The sequence below is a fragment of the Cajanus cajan genome, chromosome 2, assembly GCF_000230855.2.
Source record: "Cajanus cajan strain Asha chromosome 2, NIPB_CcT2T_4, whole genome shotgun sequence".
NCBI lineage: Eukaryota > Viridiplantae > Streptophyta > Magnoliopsida > Fabales > Fabaceae > Cajanus > Cajanus cajan.
Window position 1 is genome coordinate 78639512 of NC_138518.1, and position 23263 is coordinate 78662774.

The 23263-nt window shown below is 30.8% G+C and overlaps 3 protein-coding genes across 6 annotated transcripts; 2 read left to right on the forward strand and 1 right to left on the reverse strand.

Annotated features, from left to right (window-relative positions):
- The first annotated feature begins 2599 nt into the window (after positions 1-2599).
- LOC109799757 (cell wall / vacuolar inhibitor of fructosidase 2) lies at positions 2600-3923 on the forward strand. Its single transcript, XM_020360377.3, has one exon. It carries the CDS (start codon positions 3268-3270, stop codon positions 3808-3810), a length of 543 nt encoding a protein of 180 aa, XP_020215966.1. The 5' UTR covers positions 2600-3267; the 3' UTR covers positions 3811-3923.
- Positions 3924-5144: 1221 nt separating this feature from the next.
- Positions 5145-9777, forward strand: FAS2 (Transducin/WD40 repeat-like superfamily protein). Of its 3 annotated transcripts, none has more exons than XM_020360093.3 (12): positions 5146-5504; positions 5607-5718; positions 5872-5898; positions 5994-6066; positions 6511-6614; positions 6746-6957; positions 7051-7147; positions 7511-7583; positions 8300-8388; positions 8596-8734; positions 8833-8933; positions 9015-9777. In XM_020360093.3, exons 1-12 carry the CDS (start codon positions 5391-5393, stop codon positions 9617-9619), a joined length of 1746 nt encoding a protein of 581 aa, XP_020215682.1. In that variant the 5' UTR covers positions 5146-5390; the 3' UTR covers positions 9620-9777. The 3 variants fall into 3 exon arrangements, with proteins under 3 accessions (XP_020215680.1, XP_020215682.1, XP_020215681.1); XM_020360092.3 differs by having other exon boundaries at positions 5147-5504; positions 9012-9777; XM_020360091.3 differs by having other exon boundaries at positions 5145-5504; positions 8833-9777.
- A 1349-nt stretch (positions 9778-11126) lies between these two features.
- LOC109799750 (protein trichome berefringence-like 7) lies at positions 11127-16384 on the reverse strand. Of its 2 annotated transcripts, none has more exons than XM_083069206.1 (4): positions 15370-16383; positions 13463-13621; positions 12828-13138; positions 11127-11502 (listed from the first exon to the last, which is right to left on the reverse strand). In XM_083069206.1, exons 1-4 carry the CDS (start codon positions 16200-16202, stop codon positions 11489-11491), a joined length of 1317 nt encoding a protein of 438 aa, XP_082925332.1. In that variant the 5' UTR covers positions 16203-16383; the 3' UTR covers positions 11127-11488. The 2 variants fall into 2 exon arrangements, with proteins under 2 accessions (XP_082925332.1, XP_082925331.1); XM_083069205.1 differs by lacking the exon at positions 11127-11502 and adding an exon at positions 11509-11670 and having other exon boundaries at positions 15370-16384.
- Between the last annotated feature and the right edge of the window lie 6879 nt (positions 16385-23263).

A 23263-nucleotide genomic window follows, 5' to 3' on the forward strand; every position in this document is an offset into this window, starting at 1 on the left:
TATTATTTTTATAATATTATTGATAAATTAATATCAATAATATTATTAATATATTTATAGATAAACTAATAATTTGATAAATATAACTTGTTATATATTAATATACTTTTACAAAAATATAAGTATATTGATTTGAAATATATATCTGATCTTATATATTTATATTTTAGTAAAAGTATATTAATATATATTAAGTTATATTTATAAAATTATTAGTTTATTTATAAATATAGTAAAAGTATTATTCATATTAATTTATCAGTAATATTAAAATATTAATAATATATAAATTTTATTTATTTAGTAATAATAAATATATATCATTTGATACATTAATAAAAATTATAATATACATTAATTTAAATAAGCAAACAATTATATAGTTTTAAAACATTATATATATATATATATATATATATTAAAATTTTAATGAGAAAGACTAAAATTGCATAATTATGATATTTTAGGGACTAAAATTGTTCAATTAAAAATTGAGGGACTAAAATTGCACAACTGTAATCTTTTAAGGACTAAAGTTACTCAATTAAAACTTTAGGGGTCAAAATTGCACAATTACAATACTTGAGGGATCAAAAACACAATTAAGCCTATATTTTATTATAAATATTTGGGTTGGTTTTGATAATTATTTTAATTATTTTTATACTTACATGAATATATTATAAAGTTTTATTTTTAAATATTTTCTTATTTTATTAAGTGAGAGAAGAGTTTTGTAACTAGAGTTAATTGTTTTAATTGATGGGTTAAGATGAGGTTAAGTTTTGAAAAAAAGAATTTTTTTTTTCTTCAGTTTTAATTTTACGCTCTTTTGTTCTCCTTTATGCTTGTGAGCTTTAAAATTGGAGCTCGTAAGAGGACATCCCAAAGATCCACGTCTGTCTTCTAGTTCTTATCAAGGTAAATGGGGAGTGAGTAGTCTTGTTATGGACATGAGATATATGCTGGATAGTGAGTTTGACCCCAATTTTGTCTCTACTGTTTATTTGTATGTGAAGGGTTTTCCAAAAAATGTGTCTTTATCTTCTTTGTTGCTCTTTTGTGTTCTAATTGTTATGTAAATGCTAATGCCTATAATTTTGTGTTTGGGTTTGAAATTGTGAATCTTGAATTGTCTTGTGGGTTCCTGTGATAACCCATAGGGAATAAATCGGTAATTGTATGAGGATATTAATTGAATGTGTTTAGTATGTAATTTGCATCTTGTTTATTAGTGTCTATTCTAAAATGTTGTTACCAGTTGAATCATAAATTTGGGTAATTGTTATGCATAGTTCATAATTAGTGATTTTTGTAGGTTGTGTGATTCTTAATATGATGTTTAGTGCCACCACGGGCTTGTCAAGCATCATTTAGGCTAATAACAAAGATTGTTCTTGAGATTGCTCACGCCAGATGTGAGATGATCCTCGTTGGACACAAACGCTCCAAGGAATTCCCTGTAATGCTTCTACCAGTCATGCATGAATTGAGCCACGTTGAACGTGGTTCAAATAGAGAGCAACATGGTTTTGTGGAATACCTACACTGGGCACGGAACACGTGTCATCAGGGCATCATTATGCATTGGTGACCTTTCTTTGTTAATTCCTTGGATTCTTCTTATATAATTTTTATGCTACTAAATTTGAACATCCAGTTAATGTATTTGGATTTATGAAGTATATGACGAAAAATAGTTGATGACTTTTACAACGCGAGGACAATTGATGAGTTATATGAGATGCTATTGTAACATGATAATACATAAAATATTGTTTGATATGTATCATATGCATAATGATTTTTTAAGGGTACAATATAAAATACATCAGTAAAAAATGTCCTATTGTATAATAAAATTTTTAGGATTAATTACATACACACAATTAATTTACATCATATATATATATATATATATATATATTCGTATTTTGATTTTCATCTCATTTTTCATGTATCATTTTCTTCTTTCACACATCACATCTTCTATTTTTTTTTATTTCGATCTCTCTCTCTCTCTCTTACGCTTATCCATCCGAAAATTAAGGCAGACCGAACCATGTGGCATGTGTATAATTATCTTAAGGTATTGAACTATTTGCTTATGGATTAACATAGATGAATTATTTAATTAAAAACGTTTTGAAATAATAAATATATTATATTTAGCTAAAAGATAGATATATTTATTATTTAGGCACTTGACATTAATTGTGCAGGATACATTACAGATTTAGTGTTAATTTAAAGTGAACAAAATCGTTTTATGCTAACTGTAAATGATAAGAATTGGAGATTGAACTTGAAGCAAGTGAAAATCTTCCGTCAAAAAGGTAGACAAAGTTGAAAGTTTTGCAGCCTTTTTACGTGGGCAAAATCTAGAAGGACCCAATATAATTGATGGTTGAAGCTTATTCTTCATGTGGTGTGGCGAATGTAGTGTTCAAAACAGGATAGATGGGATTATGAGACTCTAGATTCTTGTTGGTTGTGACCCGTGACTTGAGCTCAAGATGTTTGCTACAATACCCCCGTGAGTAGCTTGGAGCCTTCCAAAAAAGGCCCTCACAAATGGTAAATGCAGCAAGAAAACAACTCACTTTTTACAATTTATGCTAGCCTCGCCCAAAACATCGTTGCTTATAATTAATCAACAAAAATGTACTAGTACTGGTACTGCTACAGGATATTCCTATTTTATGACAAAAACATGGACCAACCATCAATGCTAATGTTATGAGTGTTGCATGTCATGAGTACTACATAGAATATTGCGAGAATTTGTCGTCCCATTTCAAGCCGGAAACTCAGGTAAATTGATAATTCTTGAAACGCAAGACAAATCGGATGTAAAAGCACAAAACCAAAGATTAAAAATAATTACATAACTCTGCCTCATAACTCTGCTGCTTGGCTTTATTGTGTCCATTTTCATTACAATACTTTAACAGTGTGATGGAAAATAGAGAAGTACATTGAGTTCTTTCCAACCACATGTATCTTTCGTCGTAATTATTCGAGAATAATCTTGTTTGTAATATTATGATCGTTACTAATTCGACGAATTTTCACATACAGTAAAAGCTAAATACAAGTTTTCGTTACATAAAATTGTCTCTATAACAAGTATAAATATAGGGCCCTTAACCACTGTTATTAAATCATATTACTAGATTTGATTGGATTTGTATTTATGTCTTTTGCCATTATAAATACCTTAGGTGCTCGATGCTGATTCGGTGTTGATTCTTCTTTCCTAGCTTAATGGCTTCTAACATCTTGTATCTATTTCTCCTCTTGCTAGCACACCTTCAAGCAGAGGCATTTGTGAAAGGAGACGCCACTCTGATAAAGAAAACATGCAAGAGCAGCAAGTACTACGATCTGTGCTTTTCCTCCCTGAAATCCGATCCAAGCAGTGCAAACGCAGACCCAAAGGGGTTGGCAGTGATCATGGTTGGAATTGGAATAACCAATGCCACTTCCACTTCTTCCTACTTGTCCTCTCACTTGCTTGGCACTGCCAACGACTCCACCTTGAAGAGGGGGCTGAAGGAGTGTGCATACAAATACGCATGTGCCAGCGATGCCCTCCAATCTTCTGCACAGGATTTGGCTAGTGAGGCTTATGACTATGCTTCCATGCACATCACTGCAGCCTCTGATTACCCCAATGTTTGTCACAACTTGTTTAAAGGCTACCCTGGTTTGGTTTATCCTCCTGAGATTGCTCCTAGAGAGGATGGTTTGAAGCGTTTGTGTGATGTTGCTTTGGGGATTGTTGAGAATCTTACTTGGAAATGGTAGGTTGTTTGTGTTTGAACATATGCCAAATGTAAACCATTTATTATATGGCGTCATTTTTTTGAGATCTATAGAAGTTTTATATGATATAATATATACTTTTGTGTTTCTGTAAAGACTCTCAGTTTTGCCTTGTACCTGTGTCTGAATGTTTAATTTGCAATAACTGTGTATTAAATAACAATGAATTTGACTGAAGCTACAACTAGTGTTGTAAAGAGTTAAGTGATGATTATCAGATTATGCAAGAGTAAGTAATGATCTTGGATCGGCCAACTGGTCGAGAAACCGATTAATGTGCAAAGAACCAGGCTTCGAAACACATCATGAGTCGTTTGGGTGAGATAAACTCTTTCTAAGGTTTTTTTTTTCTGTCTTTTTTACTAAACTATTCTTTTGGTCTTTGAGTTGTCTTTATTTAAATTTTGTTAATTCCTTACAGTTAAATATGTATAAAAGTTAAGTTTTAATCTCATTGTTAATATCGAATAACATTTTCTGGCAATGTAAAATGACAATTTTTTTTCATCTAGTGATGAAATGGCTAAAAGAAACTGTTCAGGAATTGAAATTTATAGTTCTCATTTGTATGAACTAAATTTTTTTAAAAATAATTATAAGGACAAAGTAAATAGTAGACCTTTTTTATTTTTATTTTATTTTTTTATAAAAAAAACTCGACGAAATACTCTTTGTGCTGTATATATGAGAATGGTGGTAACATCAACCATAATTGAAGTAGTGATTATAGCAAGGCTTGTGGCATAAGCGATAATAAAAATGATGGTGAGAATTATGATTATTAATAATAAATTAATATATATAAAGAGGGATATAAAATACATCTTATTATTTATGGTTAAATATTGAAAGGAAGATTTGTGAAAATTGAAAATAAATATAAATTATAATTTGTAATTTACATTGTAATATAACATTATTTTTAATTATTGATAATCTCTTTTAAAATATCAAAAGTTAATTTAAAAATACAAAATCATAAGAGATAAGAGATTAAGAAAATGTCTAAAAATATTATTATTAAACAAAAATCAATAAAAAAATGTTCTTATACTAGAATAATAGTTATTCTAATTTATATATATAAATATAGATATGAGAATATATTTTATAAAATAGTTTTTAAAAACTAACATTTAGATAATAGAATTGGAGGAAGAAAGTGAAACAATAAAAAAAACGAATAGCATAAAATAAAAAATATATTACTTTTAAAAACAATTTAAAAATTACGGTCATGAAATCAGGTTTTTTTAACATAATTTACAAACATCCCTATATATTTGGAACGCATCGTTTGCTAATTTTAGTGATAGTCGAGTTCTAATCAGGCAAGAAAAAAAAGGAGGTTCATAGAGTAAAGTGAAGATGGAACCCTCTCAAAAAAAAAAAAAAAGTGAAGATGGAGTAGAAGAAGAGTGATATAATAGTATAGGCCCATATAATATATTGCTGCATTTCCCGCCAAGTGAAAAGTGGGGCGCGAACATCCATTTCCCTGCATCTGTGTGTCTTGTTCTTCTACACTCCAAACCAAACCTAAATCTCCGAATCGCAAAAGAATGAAGGGTGGTACGGTTCAGATTAGCTGGCACGAGAGCAAACCCGTCCTAACCCTCGATTTTCACCCTCTCTCCTCCACTCTCGCCACCGCCGGCGCCGATTTTGACATCAAGGTCTTTCTCTCTCTCTCTCTCTCTCTCTCTCTCTCTCTCTCTCTCTGCATTTGGTTAGGGTTAATTATTCGCTTCATTTCCTTCTCCTTCTCGTGTTTGCAGTTTTGGTCAATAAAACCCGCGGGAGCACAGAAGAAGCTTCCCGTAGTTTCCTATCTTAGTAACCTCTCTTACCATTCTTCTGCGGTCAATGTTATTCGCTTCTCTTCTTCCGGTAAGCCCAATTCACTGCTTACGTCACAATTTCATTGGATCAATTAGTTGATCAACACGCGTGTCATCTCATTAGTTCCTTTTGCTTCTATTTCTGCCATTTTAATTATTGTGCTGCGTAGTAACACTTTTTTTTTCTTTCTTTTTTTTGCAGGGGAATTGCTAGCCTCTGGTGCTGATGGTAAGATCTTCGTGTGCTTAACGATGTTTAGCTTGAGTTAATATAATTAGGCATTGTTTCTGTATAAATCGGATTTTATATATTTTTTTTTTCAGGAGGGGACCTTATAATATGGAAGCTACATTCTACTGATGCTGGTCAGACATGGAAGGCTCTCAAGACTTTAAGGTAAGGCCTTGCTTTGGTTTGTCAATAACCACTTATGTGCACTAAAATTCAAAAGTTAAGCATTGTAAAATAATTATATATAAAAAATTGTCTGTTAAGCAGATTTTGCTACATTTTAGCTGCTTGATAGTTGATATCCATCCTGTTTGTAAAATTTTATATTTCACAAGTTCTGCATTTTTCATTGGTGATTCTGAAAGGGATGCCAAATTTGTGCTTAACTGTTTTAATTCAAAATAATGATTTCATTGGATTTATTTCTGGAAAACTATATGTAAGGAAAGAATGAATGTTAATAACTTAGAATTACAAACTATGTCTGCAATCATTGAAAAGGACCAACCACACTTTTTATTTTTTATTATATATATATATATATATATTCACTTTATCAATCGTGTATACTGCATTGGTTTCTGGCTAAAGGATGTTTTTGTGCATTAGATCACATCACAAGGACATTCTAGACCTGCAGTGGTCTACCGATGCTGCGTATATCATATCTGGATCAGTTGATAATTGTTGCATTATATGGGATGTTAACAAAGGTAAGAAAGGCAACGGATAACTGTACTCAATACACTTGAATTGTGGTACATGGCAGTTGATATGCTGTATTTGTAAGGCAATTGATTTTGCGTGGTTTATGTTCTTATAGTACTTGATCCTTGTGTCTCAGGAACTAACCTTCAGACATTGGATGCCCATGCACACTATGTTCAGGGGGTTGCATGGGACCCTCTGGGAAAGTATGTCACTTCTCTTAGTTCTGACAGGACTTGCCGAATTTACATCAACAAGCCTCTTAAATCAAAGGGCGTTGAGAAAATCAATTATGTTTGCCGGCAAGTCATTTCCAAGGCAGATCAGCCATTATTAAAGAATTCTAAGGTTATATAGAGGTCCCATTTTTGTCTTGTCTTAGTTGCATCATCGATGGATTGTTGCATACTTGAACATAAGGCTACATTTTTCTTTATACAGGAGACAAAATTTCATCTCTTCCATGATGAGACGTTGCCATCTTTCTTCAGAAGATTAGCATGGTCTCCTGATGGTTCATTTCTACTTGTGCCTGCAGGTATTACCTTTGAGTAGTAGTTGATCTTCATTCAATTAATCTTACTTTTTGGCTTTTGGGCTAGTTCCACAGATGAGCTTTTGTAACTGTATGCAGAGATTCTTTTAGAATCAGACCAGTGCTTTAATACTCTGGTCAAAGCTGATTGAATTGTTGATTTATGCATTGTTTGTTGCATTCTAATGTCTGGCCAGTTCTTAAATTTTCTAGTTGTTTTGGCTGACATGCTTGTAATTTTATTGCAACATATGAGTTGAATCATATCTATTGATTTCTTTCTGTCAAAGCCTGGATTCCTGCATAACATTTACTATATGTTCCGTTTCTTATTGATAAGTTTATGTCTCACTTTACCTATTTCAGGCTCTTACAAAATTAATACTGCATCTGAATCTGTGAATGCAGCTTACATATTTTCTAGAAAAGATCTTTCTAGGTAAAAATTCCACCTATTTCATCTTTTTATGTCCTGACTACTTTATACAAACCCAAAACAGACTAATCTTTTGCTTTCAAGATGAGTAGTTAAATTTCAACGCCTCAAACTATACAATTTTTTTGGCTTTTTGATACACCCATAATAACAAAGGTCTATCATAGAAGGGAAACAGGAGGAGAAAGTGAACAAAAGGATGAGTTTGGTGTATCAGCCTGATCGGAAGAGAACAATGGGCCAGAAAGAGAGTGAGCCCACTAGTATATGCAAGAAGGAAGGAAAACGTAGCAACAACAGAGAAGGGAGAGAGAGAAACTGTTAAAGGGGGACAAAACAAAAAGGACAGGTGGCAATTAGAGAGTGGAGGGAGAGATAGGGAATCATTTCCATATAGTGGAGAGGTGGAGAGTCGAACAGGGAGGGCTGGTACTAGGGGAGAGGTTTTCCTTGGGGTGGTTGTTTCTTTGTAGAGGGAGCACTCAGGGTTTAATTCAAGTCAGTATTATTATCATATAAAGAGTTTCCCTGCATTTTATAGTAATACAGTTTCTCTTCATCCTTATACTGGTTTTATTATCAGAAGCATTTCTTTCTCTGCTCATTTATCTGTCACCACTTTTGTGTTTAATTATTCATGTTAATCAATTGAATTAATGAATCAAGTTACAAAAGTATGTATTTGTGATGCTGTGTTTATTATTTGACCTTGTATACAGGCCTGCTATACAGCTTCCCTGTGCAAGCAAAGCTGTTGTAGCTGTCCGGTTCTGCCCCATATTTTTTAAACTTCGGGGAATGAACTCAGGTATTTGTGTACGTGGTATACTTGTATTTATGAACAGTTATTATATATAAATGGTGCTAGATTGTACTGTTACAATTGAAATGCCCGACTGGCATGGGGTTCAGCATAAATTTGAGATTTGCACTGCCAATTAGAATTTCTTAAAATTCTGCCTGTTTTTGAGAATTTATTGCTCGAGTTGCATAATGCTGATTTTGTTTAGTGCAGCTGGGTTATTTAAGCTCCCATATCGCATCATATTTGCTGTGGCCACTTTGAATTCATTGTACATTTATGATACGGAGAGCACCTCTCCAATTGCTATATTAGCTGGTCTTCACTATGCTGCAATAACAGATATTACCTGGTAAATTTTTTAGTTTGTAGCACTTCCTTTTTAGGTTTGAGAATTAAGATGATTTTTACGAGCAGGCTTAACTCTTAACTGGTATTTTTGTTCACAAGGTCATCTGATGCTCATTATTTGGCATTGTCGTCACAAGATGGCTTCTGCTCTTTAGTGGAATTCGAAAATGATGAGCTCGGATCACCTTACTCTTTATCAGGTAAGCAGCCTTACCTTTTCTGCTGTCATATTGTCACCACGTCGAGGTTTTTTACTTTATTACCTTTTTTTTTTCTAGAAGGAAATGTATCAAACAGTGATAGTAAAGGCACTGTACAGACAGTCGATAACACTGTCACTGTATCAACTAGGAATGTTAGTGCAGTTCTAGCAGAGAGCAAAAAAATGGATTCAGAAGAGAAGGCTGATGACATGGTCATTGAAGCATCTGGGAATATTGGGGCTGTCAGAACAGAAAGCGGGACAACTGTAACACAAGAGAATGAGACAACCGGGATTGTGGAAGCGGTTAGAGAAAATAGTAGGGAAAATAAATCAGAAGAGAAAACTGATGACATGGTTATTGAAACAACTGGAAGTATTGGTGCTGCTGAATTAGATTGTAGAAAAGCTGAACCAGAAGGTAAGGGAGAGAAAGAACCACGGAATTTGGGTACTGTAAATTTTGGAGTACAATACAAGGCAGAGAAACAGCCAGCTAATCCAGATCTAGATGTTAAACAAACGGAAGCGAAGGAGAAGACAGAGAAACTGCAATCAAGTTTAGATAGTATAAAATCAGGGCCAGAAGAAAAGGCAGGGCAACAATTGTCCAGTTCGAAGAGTACACCCACTTCAAATAAGCCAGCCAGGAAGCGTATCACTCCTATTGCCATTGATCCATAAATTTTCATTTCCATCCATGCTCGCCTGTATACATCTTTTTGCGCTTCATTTATTTGGAAGTCATATTTCCCCCCTTTTCTCATTGTTTTCTTTGACATATTCTGTAATATAGATTCCAAATATAATATTTAATGAAAACAATCTTCATTTTTGGAGTACTCTGGGGACTTATTATTATACTACTCATGTTGGAAGATAAAATAAAAGAATGATGTCGGCTGAATTTATTTGAAATAATAAATTTTATAGGTTTTATATTTTATTTAATAAATTTATGACTTTTAATAGTAAGATTTATTAAAATTTGTGATGTTCAAAAGAATATTAATAAGATAACATAAGGCAAACACAAGGGGGAAGCAAAATACCATTTCCAAAGCTTGGTAAGATAGCATATCTTTTGATCATATTGATTACATGTATTTATAGATTGGATTTGTGTCAGATTTAAGATAAAATTTGCCTAATTTGACAGGTACCGTTCAACTGGGCATAATTAGGTCAGCTTATTTTTCAAGGAAATATTTATTTTTTCTTCCATATGATGAGCTCAGTTTTTCCCCGTAAGTTAAGCTCAAGGTTTTTTCCCAAGTTAAGCTATAAGAGGATTATTTTATCAAAATAGTTAATCAAATTAGCCATGTATGATGTATATCAGGTTATACGTTGCATAATAAAATTTACACATTTTTATTGTAGAATCAGAGTTCCATCCATGTAAAGTAGTAAATGGAAATTGATTAAAACAGATATTATATATTTGCATTGGTATATATCTAACAAATTGAATAGTACTTGACAATGATAAAAAAGGTTGGATATACATCAATCGTGTTGAAAACACTCGAATAACCGTTCTGATTGAACAAAGATTCTTGAATGATTGTTCTCACTTGGTCTTTTCTCATTATCTGACAGCCAATTTCACAAGAAAGGCAGTTAAGAGAACGCAATGAAATTTTCCTTTATTGGAAAAATTGCCTCGTATCATGTCTTTTTTGCCTGTATGGTGATGTAAATCTAACAGAAACATACCTTTAAGCTAAGGATGATTATGTTCCACGTGCGAAACAAACGAATATCCCATAGCCATGGATATGTAGATTCAACAACTGATCAACTTCAGGAATGTGCACATCCGCTTTTATGGACTGTACCTGTCCTTCACCATATGCAGCTAATATTCTGTAACGTTATGCTTTCTAGTTTTTTGTAATTTTAATACACTTTAAGTTATCCACTTCACTGGGTTATCAAAAGGATTACACTTGACTTGAGTGGATCGATCTCCACCCTATCAATGGTTGTTCTTAATGCATTGCCTTGTGCATAATACAGATACAGATGTGAACATCAAGTGTCTGAATAGGGATGATACCATGACTGATCCTGTCAAATGGCGCCTCTTTCTTTCACAAGGCCAAAATCAAAATGACATCCAAATAAAGCAAAATTTTAAACACTATTCAAATAAAGAGCAATGTGACATAATGAAGATCGGGGAATCTGAAAAATGAAAATGATTGACTCATACTACCCTTCTCTTTCTCTTTTGCTATGCTGAACAACAGTATTGTCATGACCAAAACCAAAAATCATGACATGCATCCCAGACAATTCATTTTCTGAGATACAAAAGAATTGGAAAATTAAAAATTACTGTTTCATTTGTTTTTGACAAGTTGGTATATGTATTTGGGCATTACTTTTACAAAATCTGGTGCAGTTGAGTATTGAAGAAACTGTGGTAGATTGCAGGGGTCAAAATTGCAGAATGAGATGACTCCAGATTTATGGTGTTAGAATCTGATACATGCTTCTTGGGAGGCATCTGAATTTTTTTAGGTAGGCTTGCAATTACTAAGAATGTTAGTCTCCAGAATCTGCACCCAGAAATAAAATATGTGAAATGTAATTCTTTTCAAAAAATGAAGAATTAGAAGGTAAGAGACAACTCAGACAAGTATGCTCGTTCTCTCTTTGATATGGGGTTCTTTATGAGCTTATGACTGAAGACACAGTGGGAAGTAGAAACATGTAGAGTATCTGACCTAAAAGAAAAGTTATAACTAAATTCATCTGATTTGAGAAAAAGAAAAAGAAAAGGAAAAAATCTCTTTACTGCAGGGTATGAGAACAACAACATAGCTACTCTACCATGCATAGGTCAACCTGAGAACAGAAAGGTACTGAGACATAAAGTGGCATAAGTTACTATACGTTAACACAAGACTAGCATATCAAACAAAAAGTGAAATAAAAAGGTCCTATGGTATAAAAGATGGTTTAAATGTTTTTAGTTTCTTAAAGTTGGAATATATATACCTTTTGTCTCTCAAATTTAAAACTTGTATTTTTAGTCTCTATAATTTCAAAAAATATTTTAGTCTCTCAAATTTAAAACTTGTGTCTTTAGTTCTTAAAATATCAAAAAATTATTATTTTAGTCCCTTTCAATTTTTCACTTCCAGTTATGTTATCAGTGATTAAAACAATATTTTTTTGAAATTACAAAAACTAAAAAGATAAATTTTAAATTTGAGGGACCAAAATAATATTTTTTGATATTTTGGGGACTATGAACATAAGTTTTAAACTTGGGGGACTGGAAAAATATATGTGCTAAATTTGAAGAACTAAAAACATAATTAAGCCTTAAAAGATTTATTAAATGGCTGCAGATTGATCTACAAAGTGCAATGTCAAGTAGTTCTTTTGTGGCTGAACGAAGTTACATTTAAGTGCACATAGTTCTTGAAATTACACTTTTCTCTTGATTAGGAAAATACATACCTTGACCCCTTTTCTTTTAGATCTCTACATATTGACTGTAAAAATATTGACATTTGAGCAATGTCTTGGCTTTATTACTATTATTCAATCTAAATAAATAGTATCTAACATAAAGCCTCTAAAGTTATTTTAAATACAAAAAAAACTATTAAAGATTTGTGTAAACTAAATCTAGTAAGAAGTAAATGTTTTACAATTCTTTTATGTATGATGGTTTCATTATCAATTTAGATAAAAGGTAGATGAGGAAATATATGTCCAATTACTAAACATAGGGTGAGTGACACCACACTAATAAAAGTCAAGGGAAGATTGTGCATTTTAGCCAATCGTGAATATGCTTGAATCATACCCTAGGCTCCCAGGCAAAAGTAAAAAAGAGTATTAGAATTATTTAGAAGATAACTGAACTTACCGAGTGATTCAATTTGCTGAAAAGGGATTCCAGATTCATGAAAAAGTTGGGACAGGACAATTTCATTCCACATATCGGGCACCCCGGGAAGACACCAGTGGCTACAATCTTGAATGGATGGGTTGTCACTCCAGTTACCAACATGTGCATCACTCCGGGAAGCAGACATAGAGGTAACATGGAGAACATTTATAGGAATAGTAACATTCTTTACAACTTCTAAAATTGTATCTGAAAACAAGCTTTGGTCCCTTCCACTAGTTTCTAACGTCGGGTACTGGGTCACATTGCAAATCCTACGGGTAAGATCACTGCAGCAATCATGAAGGCCAGGATCAATAATTGTTGAAGTGAGCAGATTTTAACCAGAAAAGATTGTGTTATACATAAGGCATGGCCAACAAGTGAGATTTCAAAGGATAGAAATTCCCATGCATGAATAGAAGTTCCTTAAACTGAGAAAAATATGCTACATGTAAGTTATTTTGAACAGGGAACTGATATTCAGAATAATAGAACAGAGTTCTTACTTCTTAGGAAAAGTTTACCAAGAAAAAAAGGAATAGTTTTAAATTATATAAAGAAAGCTAAACATGCTTAAATAGAGAATCATGTTAACAGTAAAGTAGGAATACCTCCAGTGAGATGGCTCAAAAGTCCTGAAGAAGATGCGTGTTCTATTTTTATCAATCTCTCTCTCAATCCATGACGCCCAAGTTTCAAGTGCTATTCTAAAGGCAGCAGGAATTGACATCCCAAGCTTCAGAGAGCTTCCAACCTGGAAATAGCAACCCCTGTTGAAAAAAAAGAAGAGGACCATTTTACACAGGACCACAAAAAATCAAAATATGAAAACATAGACTATGCATAACAAATAGAAATTGAAAGGCAATTGAATGAATATTTAATGAATAATGAATCTGCAAGGCTGGATGGGGAAAATCAAGATAAATTGGCTAATGAGTTAGATCAAAGGCCTACAATCTGGAAGGTATATGCCAGAAGAGACAAAAAAGGGCAAAATTGGTTAGTCCAGACCGTTTTGTCAAGCAGAGTAGGATTATATAGAAGTCCATTGCTTGACCTTCTTAACTTAAGACTTTTTTAAATTGTTTGGGCTTGCTAAATAGGCTAGGAATGGGCTAGGCCATGGGCCCTCAACAGGTGGCCTAGCCTATTTCCACCCCTATATCGGAGAAATGGTTAGTGGAGGAGGAAAGAAGAGATCATTTTTTTCTTGGTATCAGTTTTTTGGCTGCAAAGCTTGGGCAGGGAACTTCGTGCCTTTCTGTAATCCCTTTCTTGTTTCTTTGTTGATATTCAGTAATACTACTTTATTTCCATCCATGTGGATTTTGGTTTCTATTAGAATCTTATGTTCAAAACAGTTTTCTTTCTGCTTTTAATTGAGAGAAACAAATGGAAGTTAATTTCAACAAGTCTGACCCTTGCTAATACTTTCAGAATAAATAGTAGACACCATCTCTTACTTTACCTCTCCTAGATCAATTCATTTCACCAAAGCCAAGTTCAGATAATAAGCACGCTTCTGCAAGTACAACCTTTGTTACTGTTAAGTTATATTCAGTTTATAGAAAACTATGCTTAGAAACAGTAACTAGATGCAATTCCCATCCAACAGGAAAGCTGGCAGAGAGCTTATCCTGACAGTTAAGAACATTCAAATGAGGATGTTCTGCCTTTGCATAAGGAAGCAATTTCTCAGGAAAGATATTCACAATGTTGCCTAATGGTGCATGATTTGAACTACAACATAGTTTTCTGTTCACAAATGAAAGTAATCTTAAATGTAATTTTAAATTTTAATATGTAACATTACATAAAAAGAGGACACAGGAGCAACTACAATGAATAACATTAACTACAAACATTTCAAACAGATGACACTTGGAAGATTTGTTAAGTTAATTAAATTAGATCAAAATGGTGCCAGAGTTATTTCTTAAGTTAGAAACAAAAAGAAAAACAATACATCGCTATATGCCACACTAACAAGCAAAACTATAAGTGGGTAAAATTAAGAACAAAATTCAAGTACCAATCATCATGTAAATTCTCAAGCATTGACAAGGCAAGAATCATAGTAACAATCTCCACATATATATATATATATAATTTAATATGATAAGGCAGCAATTGTCGGCTATTAGGTTAACTGTTACAAATTTTATTGGGGGAAAAGTTTTTGTCAAGTTCCTTATATTCTTATCAAATCAAATGATGACATATGGATATATATTCTTTTTGTATTTTTGTAATATATATTTAATACAGGCTATTTAATGTTGGAAAGAACATCCACATGTTACATTTGATTTGAGAACCTGATGACAAGGACATAAAAGAACATGATCTAAATTTTGTCTTAAAACAAAACCTACTGGTAAACAGATTAGTAAAAAGAATAGTGAAGGTTAAAGATCATGGCAATGAACAGCATTAGAATCAACTGTAGTGGATATGCTCACACATAATGAGAAGTCACAAAACATACAAAATGTGAGAAAGAAGGGAAGCTTACATGTCAAAAAGCTTAGATGGCACCCACCAATGGCCAGTATTGAAAATCAGAATATCTGAATTAACCCACTGGTCACTTATATCATCCAACTTGTCCAATAAAAGTGTGGATTTGACCCTTCTCGGTGCATGTCTAGGCATCCGACCCTGCTGAACCAAAAAAACCGAACGGAAAAACTCAATGGTGAAATTGAATGCACTGAACCGAACCCCTAAGAACCTAATCCGCTTTGTTATCTGATTCCTGTTCACTTCATAAACACCCCTCTTATCTTCAACCCCAGCCATGAGCATACAAATCAGAGACTCCCACTGCGTCCTACTCATCGAATCACCAACAAAAACAACCCTTTTGCTCCTCAACATCTCCAAAACACCACGCACATCAAACCTCGGAATCTCACAACTCCTAGGTTTCCACCTCCAACCAAGATAATCCCTGTCACTCCTCCCATTCCCTAAACAATCGAACCCTCGCTCCACAAAGGGACAATCAGTGGCATTGTACAAGGTGTGACCTTGATCTTTAACCTGCACCCATGTTCCATCAAAGACATCACATTCTCTCACTGATCCATTGTTGTTGTCTTCAGATAAGAGAACTTGGGCATTGAAAAAGGCGCGGCTTAGGCTCGGAAGCACGTATATGTAGCCACCACCTACGGCTACGAAGAAGGAAATGACGGAGACGATGATGACGAGAACCTGGAACCTTAGAAAAACGCATCCGGTGCGGTTGTGATTGTGATTCGGTCTTGGACTTCCGAGCACGTGAGTCCTTCGATTGAAGGAGGAAGATTTGTTGAAGGAAATGGTCCTATTCAGAGCACTCATTGTGACAGAACAGAGCCATCACGCTACGAAACCCCTGATGAGAAAGATTCGATTTTGGAAAGAGAGGAAAGCAACCAAGATGCCAAAAATGGATAAGTATTGGAATACAGAAAGATCAAAGTCCGAGGAACAGAGAGAGAGAGTGTTGTTTGTTGGGTACATTATGATGGGGCAGAACATGTCTCAAAACTCAAAAGAACTCAGTTGCTTTAGGTTTTTTTTTTTTTTTTTCCCTTTATTATTATTGTGGACCAACTTACTTTTTCATTCTTACATTTTTTATTATTGAGAAATTTTATAAAAGATGGAAAAAAAATTATTTATCTAAATTAAATAAATACCATAATTCAAATTTAAGATATCTTGTTATACTATTACCTTAACTTTCCACGGTTAAACTAATTCTCATAGTATAAAATATAGAATATAGAATATTGATTATTATATTTTTCTTGAAATAAATGTTTTTTTGATGAACTTTATTAACGTAAAGAAAATAAACTTTTATTTTTATGTTTGGTTAAAGTAAAACTTGTTATTATAAGTTTTGATTAATTATTTTTTTTAACAATAATTGTTTGATTTGATATTTTGACAGAGATTTTAAGAGTTAAGGAATTCTTTTAGATTTTAAGATTTAGAAGAAGAAAAAAAGAAAAAAAATTTAGGGTTTTTTTTTTCATTATTTAATGTGTCCCGTAAGAGAATAATAAATAAAATGTAACGACTCTAAATGTTTTAGGGTTTATATATATATATATATATAACTAATTTAATTAATTTATATAATCTTTTTGTATCGATAAATCGTTAGTCTAAATAAAATTAAATTTATTATTTTTTAAGTAAGATTTTAACTTTGAATACTATATACACGACTAAAGATTGTAAACTATGTTCCTATATAAAAGTATTTTACATCAATAATACAATTATAAAAAAATATATATTTTATTATCAAATTTATAATTAAAGTTAATTTAAGTGTACATTTTCATTACTTTAATTATTTGAGAACATTTTCATGACTTTTACACTTGTCTTTATTATTTTTTAATTTTTTTCTTCATGATCATGAGAAGCTAACTCATTCATAATGAAGATTGATGTGGTTAAACCTTATTTCACATACTTTTCCTAAATTTTATTGAAATTTTTATTTAGTTATCTATTTTCATTTTTACTCTTAATAATTATTGTGATTTGATCACCCGTAATATAATTTATTGGAATTCAAAATCGTAAATAAAACGAGAAACTTAATAAAACTCATAACTAGTATAATAATGTAAGGTTTATTAGTTAAATTTTCTAACCTTATCTTAATGCAAATTGATTAGTTAATCTTCACAAGATTTCATAAATTAATCAAAGGACTTACGCATTCACACTTTTAAAAATCAAGTTATTTTATTAGTGATTGAAATAATTTGAACTACAACCAATAATTTAATAATCAGTTGTTTGATACATGTGAAGATGGTATAGTAAAATCAAATCCTAATATTTTTAATCATATATATTAATTTAAATCAATTCTTCTTTGTGTTTTAATCCATTAAATAGTCCTAAATTTTTTTTTAAATTATTAATTTTCTCTAAATTTAGTCTGTTGCTTAAATTTTCACAACAACCAAAATATATAATTATAATCTAGATAGAACAAAATTGAATTTGAGTGTATATTAAGTAAGTTTCTTAGGGAAGCAATATTTTTTTTTTAAAACTATTTAACACCATCAAATTTACCATTTATGTGATTTGATATGCTTGCTAAATTTTTAATAATATATCATGAAATATATTTATACACAATATTTCAAATATACCACCATCCGGCCACGACATAGGCTATAAGACATAATTTTCAGCGTCTTAATAAAGGAACAAATCTCATAGGATTTACAATCCATTCTTATTCCTTTTCAAGATTGATACTTTTAATTAATTAGGAGATGAGAATAACATATTCACACATCACATTGGTCGGTTTGTTCAAAATTAATTAAAAAATAATTACCAAAAAATAATTTAAAAAGTAATTTTTTTTATGAAGTAGATAGGAATTATTTCTTTAAAAAATAAAAAATCTATTTTTTCTTAAAATGTAATTTAGATGAACACATTAAAAAAAATATAAGTGTTTATTTTTTTTAATAGAATTATTTCAAACAAATTAAACAAACATGTTCATTTGAATAGAACATAATAAAAGATTAACATTTTGATACAGAATTTTGCCCCAAGATAATAATTTAGAAAGAGAAGATTGAAAAATAAATAATAATAAAACTAATCAATATAATAAATAAAGAAACATATCAGAAAGGTAAATGATTTTTAATAATAATAATAAAAATAAAATAAAAAAAACATCAAGACCAGCCTAGGCTAGACTGGCAAAGGCCTGGGGCCAAGGGGAGCCCAATTTTTTAAAACAATTTTGACGAGGATTTTTTTCTTCAATTAATTAATTAATTCATAACTACATATTCTCCTTCTTGACTTCTTAAAGAGAAAAATTTGTAGTGTAAGTTTTCAAAGTTCAATACTTTTTAAACTCTCAATTTTGTAGTATTTTCATCTTGTTAATTATATAGTTTAGTGGGTCACATAGTTTTTATTCTTCGTTGTCTATTAAAAGGTTTGAAGATTATTGATTGTGATTACGGGAACTCATTAGTCATTGATTATTCTATTGTATCTATATGTATTTTAAAAGGAAGAAATAATATTAAGATATACACTAAAACAAAATCATAATTTATGAATTTATTAAAAAAAAACCATCATATATATGTTGATGTTATTATTAGTATTTTTTCATCTCAAAATGCTGGAAGCTAGAAACTAGTTTTTACGATAATTTACGTATTTTATTTTGTAGATGATAAATAATAATTTTACAAACAGAAAGAAAATATCTTAACAACGATTGACGATAATAAAAGAGTAAATTAAATGAAAAAGTGATATTTCTTTTAGAGATTTGTTAAAAAATATATTATTTTAGACAATTTTTCTACTTTGATTTAACTTTTTTTATTTGGAGAAAATATTAAATTATATATAATAAGTATAATAAAAAATAATTTTAAAATCTAATATCTCGTCTATAAGTCATTAATATATGACTAATAGTAGTATAACTCTTCAACTACGTATTATCAAAATAATTTTACATAACTAATTGATACATTTATTTAAATATTTACCGAAAATTTCATCTTAACTAAATATATTTTTCATGAATAAGTATGTATTATGTGATAATTTTACAAATATATAAGAAATAAAAATATAAATATGAGTGATATGATAAAATTAAAAAAAAAAAAAAATATATATATATATATATATATATATATATATATATATATATATATATATATATTGATATATAAGTTAACTTAGATCGAATTGAATCATTTTTTAAAGTCGGATCTGAAATTCGATCCGATCCTATAATTTATTTATTTATGTTACCGATTTTACCTATAATTTTAATTTCTTTTTGAACTGAATTAGTTTATGAACATACTTTTATATATATATATAAGAGAATTTTATCAATTATTTTTTCTCCGACCTATAAAATGTCATGATTGACATGTACGTAACATGTTAAACATGAAGGGTTCCCCTTGGAACTCTATGAGAATGAAATCAATGCACAATTAAGATTTCCTTGGTAAGAGAGAGGTGTATTAAACTCCATGTTTGTCTTCATGTCTCTTTCTTTCCTTTGGGCCTGCTCCTCTTTTGCTTGTGGACTTTATATGGGCGTAGCCTTCCATATATATAGAGTTTATTTGTGTCTTCACTTTGGTTTTTTGCACCAAAAAGGGTCTTCTTGTACATTGTTTCACGAGGACTGATTCTCATAAAGGTATTCAAGGTAGTAAATAAACATTTGTAACTTAGGTTAGATAAACTTCTCCATAAATCAATAAGTTGGAAACAAGTAATTAATATGTTAAATCTGATGTTGGATCGTTTAGACAGTGATTGAATTCAATTCCTGATAAAAATAATTATTAATCAAATTTTATTTATCTCCCTATTGAACCATGTTAGTTTAAAATGAAACCTTAGAAAATTGTTAAAAAACCAAAAAAGATAAACATCTCCATTAGAAGAAATCCATTAGAAGAAATAGAAAAAACAACTTTGAAAATTAAAAGTATACATAAGCATTATAAAAAAAAAAAAGAATTGATTTAGGATGCGTACTGTTGTTTTCTATGTATATATATATATATAAATAAAGGTTATACATAGAAAATAACAGCATGCACCCCATCCTTAAAATGTTATAATATTTTTAGTTAATTGTTTTTTTGAAACCTTAAATTCTGTGGATTGATTCGGTGAATAGGGTTAAACGGGAACACTATAGTTTTCTTTAAAATATATAGGGTGTATTCCATTTGAAAGCTTTATAATGTGTTTTCACTTTCTAATATATAAAATTTAAAAATAATAAGACTATTAATTTAAAGTTAAAATAGGTTAAGTTAAATTTAACTTTTATATCCAAATAAACACGTAATAGTAATTAGCACAAGCACTATCTGGGAAAAAGCCACTGACATACCTTTAAGTTAATTAACAGCCACTATTTTTGAGTGCTGTTGTCCGCAAAACAAGCAAATGCAATTACACGCATTCTGTGTCAGATGCATACGCGTGTCTGAACAAGACTATAGAGATCAAATTCGAAGGCATTATGGTATCGTTATGCTTAGCTGAGACCTATAACTTTGCAAATGAAATTAATTAATTGGGTTTGTATATAGCTTCTGAACGGCGTTCAGATCATATAAGCTTCCCATGAAGTCTTTAATATATCGTTGGCACATACTTTCACAGAGAATTATCAAATGAAAAGTAGTAACAACATACTTTTTAATCCTCTCTTTCCCACATACTCCTCCTTAATTTTATTGTTTGGAATTCATTTAATCTTACTAGTTAATTTAGGATTGAACAAAATGAGATTTACATCCACATGAATTTTACCAACTAAATATTAAGTGTGTCGGAAAAAGAGTTTTATGAAGTATATTGTAAGCATTTCTTTGTTTCAAAATGTATAATCATCATATGGAGTATGCATGTAATGAACTTTGCCCTTCATCATTACTTATCTGTCAACTGTGGTTTGGTGTTTCATACTTTCATTTGTGGCCAATTAATATATATGTTAACTTATCTGCAGGATGGTGATTGTATTGTAGTGTCTATAAGATCTGCAAAGCATCCCGATCGAGTTTATGACACAGTTCCACTTCTTCATGATATTCTTCCTTTGCAATAATTTTTTAGAGTACATTGACAAAGATCCTAAATAAGGCCATACTTTACATACTACTGGTGTATGTATATATATATATATATATCATTTTAGGTTTTACGTTAAAAAATCAGTAAGTATTAATCCCAATTAAAAAATATGTTTATTTGACTGTATATCCTTTTGTTCAATTAATGATCAAAGTATGTGCTCATATATTATGGGATAAAAAATATGACATATAAAACTAGGTTTCACTTGGCTTGACATGATCAGTTTGATCAGTAAATTAGTGAACCTATTTGAAGAGGTCTCATGTTAGTTATATATGTCGTTTTAATTATTTGATTTATCATATACTTAAATATTATAAAGTATTATTATTCAATTAGTTATTAGTGACCGATTATATCACCTGACTTGTTATTTTAGTGGAATAAAAGATTTAACTGTTGTACATATATATGTATTAAAAAAGATGAAGAGTTACATTCATTAGTGATGTTTTTAAGAATGATTTATATCAAGTTAATTAAGATATAAATGTATAAAAAGATTAGTAATAGAGAGGTGAGATTTATATACATGAACATGGATCAAACAAGTTTATTGTAGTGTAATTCAACCAATTTGTCTTCTTTACATTTGAAATACACCAAATTTTCACAATTTAAACGTCTTTAATTAAATAATTTATTTTTTGACGGTCAATGTTTAATTACACATTAAAATATTTTATTTCTCTTTAAAGGTTTTTATTTTGTGTGTTTATTGCTTGATTCCTAGCAACTCTTTTTCCCTATAAATACCACACTTCGTTGAAGGGAAAAAAATATAACGAAAAGCACAATTCTCTTCTCTCTTTCCTTGCTTCTCATCTGATTTTTATTACATTGACTAATTTTAGTACACTTGCTCTCACCTACTGCCCTTCATTGTCTGCACACACAACCTCACTGACAATAGATGCAAAATCGTAGGATTACATATATATAACAATATATGTTGAGCTTGTGACTGCATAATTAAAGCTCACGTTTGCTCCTATTGTAACTTCGTTTTCTTGTTCCTAATTTTGGCACATCTTGTACAAGGTTGGGAACAAATCATAAATAAATTCATTTGGCTTAACAAAAAATAAAAACACGCCATCAAAAGAGAACATGCATATCTTATTTGTTAAGCCAAAACCTGTTTTAAAATTCTTATACTTCTTAATGATTGCAGGTTGTAACGTTGCAATCTTTGAGCTCTTTTCAACCAACGACATTATAATTGAGATTTTCACATCAAAAGAAAACATGAAATCAAAGAGTGTTTGTTTGTTATAAAATAGTAAAATAAATAAATAAATATGGGTTAACTTTGATTCAAGGGAATTTTGAAGACTATCTAGGGCTTTCTAATTGTTGAACATTATTTTTTGTGTAGTTGAGACATAGAGGAAGGTGAAGTTGGTGTTATTTGATAGACTAGTATTGGTCGTGCATGGTGAAGGAAGAGTACTATAGATTGCAATGAAGGGATAGTGGGCTATAGAACAACATTAATTCTTTTACGCAGTGATGAATAAGATGGATATATTTTCAAAATCTTTAGAAGAAAACATGGTGATATATTTCCTTATTTTGTAATGATATTAGGTTTAACTGCTCTTGTTCCTTTAAATTATACCGGGTGTAATTTTGGACTCTTGAAGTTTTTTTAGTTAATTAAGTTCTATAGTTTTAAAATTTGACAAATTTGGTTTCTTTATCTTTTTCTT

What these genes read in the sequence shown, in the direction of transcription:
- LOC109799757 (XM_020360377.3), top strand. Translation starts at nt 3,268, where the DNA reads ATGGCTTCTAACATCTTGTATCTATTTCTCCTCTTGCTAGCACACCTT.
- FAS2 (XM_020360091.3), top strand. Translation starts at nt 5,391, where the DNA reads ATGAAGGGTGGTACGGTTCAGATTAGCTGGCACGAGAGCAAACCCGTC. An exon ending in TATTCGCTTCTCTTCTTCCG is followed by an intron (nt 5,719 to 5,871) that starts GTAAGCCCAATT and finishes TTTTTTTTGCAG; the next exon opens with GGGAATTGCTAGCCTCTGGT. An exon ending in TCTAGAAAAGATCTTTCTAG is followed by an intron (nt 7,584 to 8,299) that starts GTAAAAATTCCA and finishes CCTTGTATACAG; the next exon opens with GCCTGCTATACAGCTTCCCT.
- LOC109799750 (XM_083069205.1), bottom strand. Translation starts at nt 16,202, where the DNA reads ATGAGTGCTCTGAATAGGACCATTTCCTTCAACAAATCTTCCTCCTTC. An exon ending in CCATCTAAGCTTTTTGACAT is followed by an intron (nt 13,622 to 15,369) that starts GTAAGCTTCCCT and finishes TTTTTTCAACAG; the next exon opens with GGGTTGCTATTTCCAGGTTG. An exon ending in TTTGAGCCATCTCACTGGAG is followed by an intron (nt 13,139 to 13,462) that starts GTATTCCTACTT and finishes TGATTGCTGCAG; the next exon opens with TGATCTTACCCGTAGGATTT.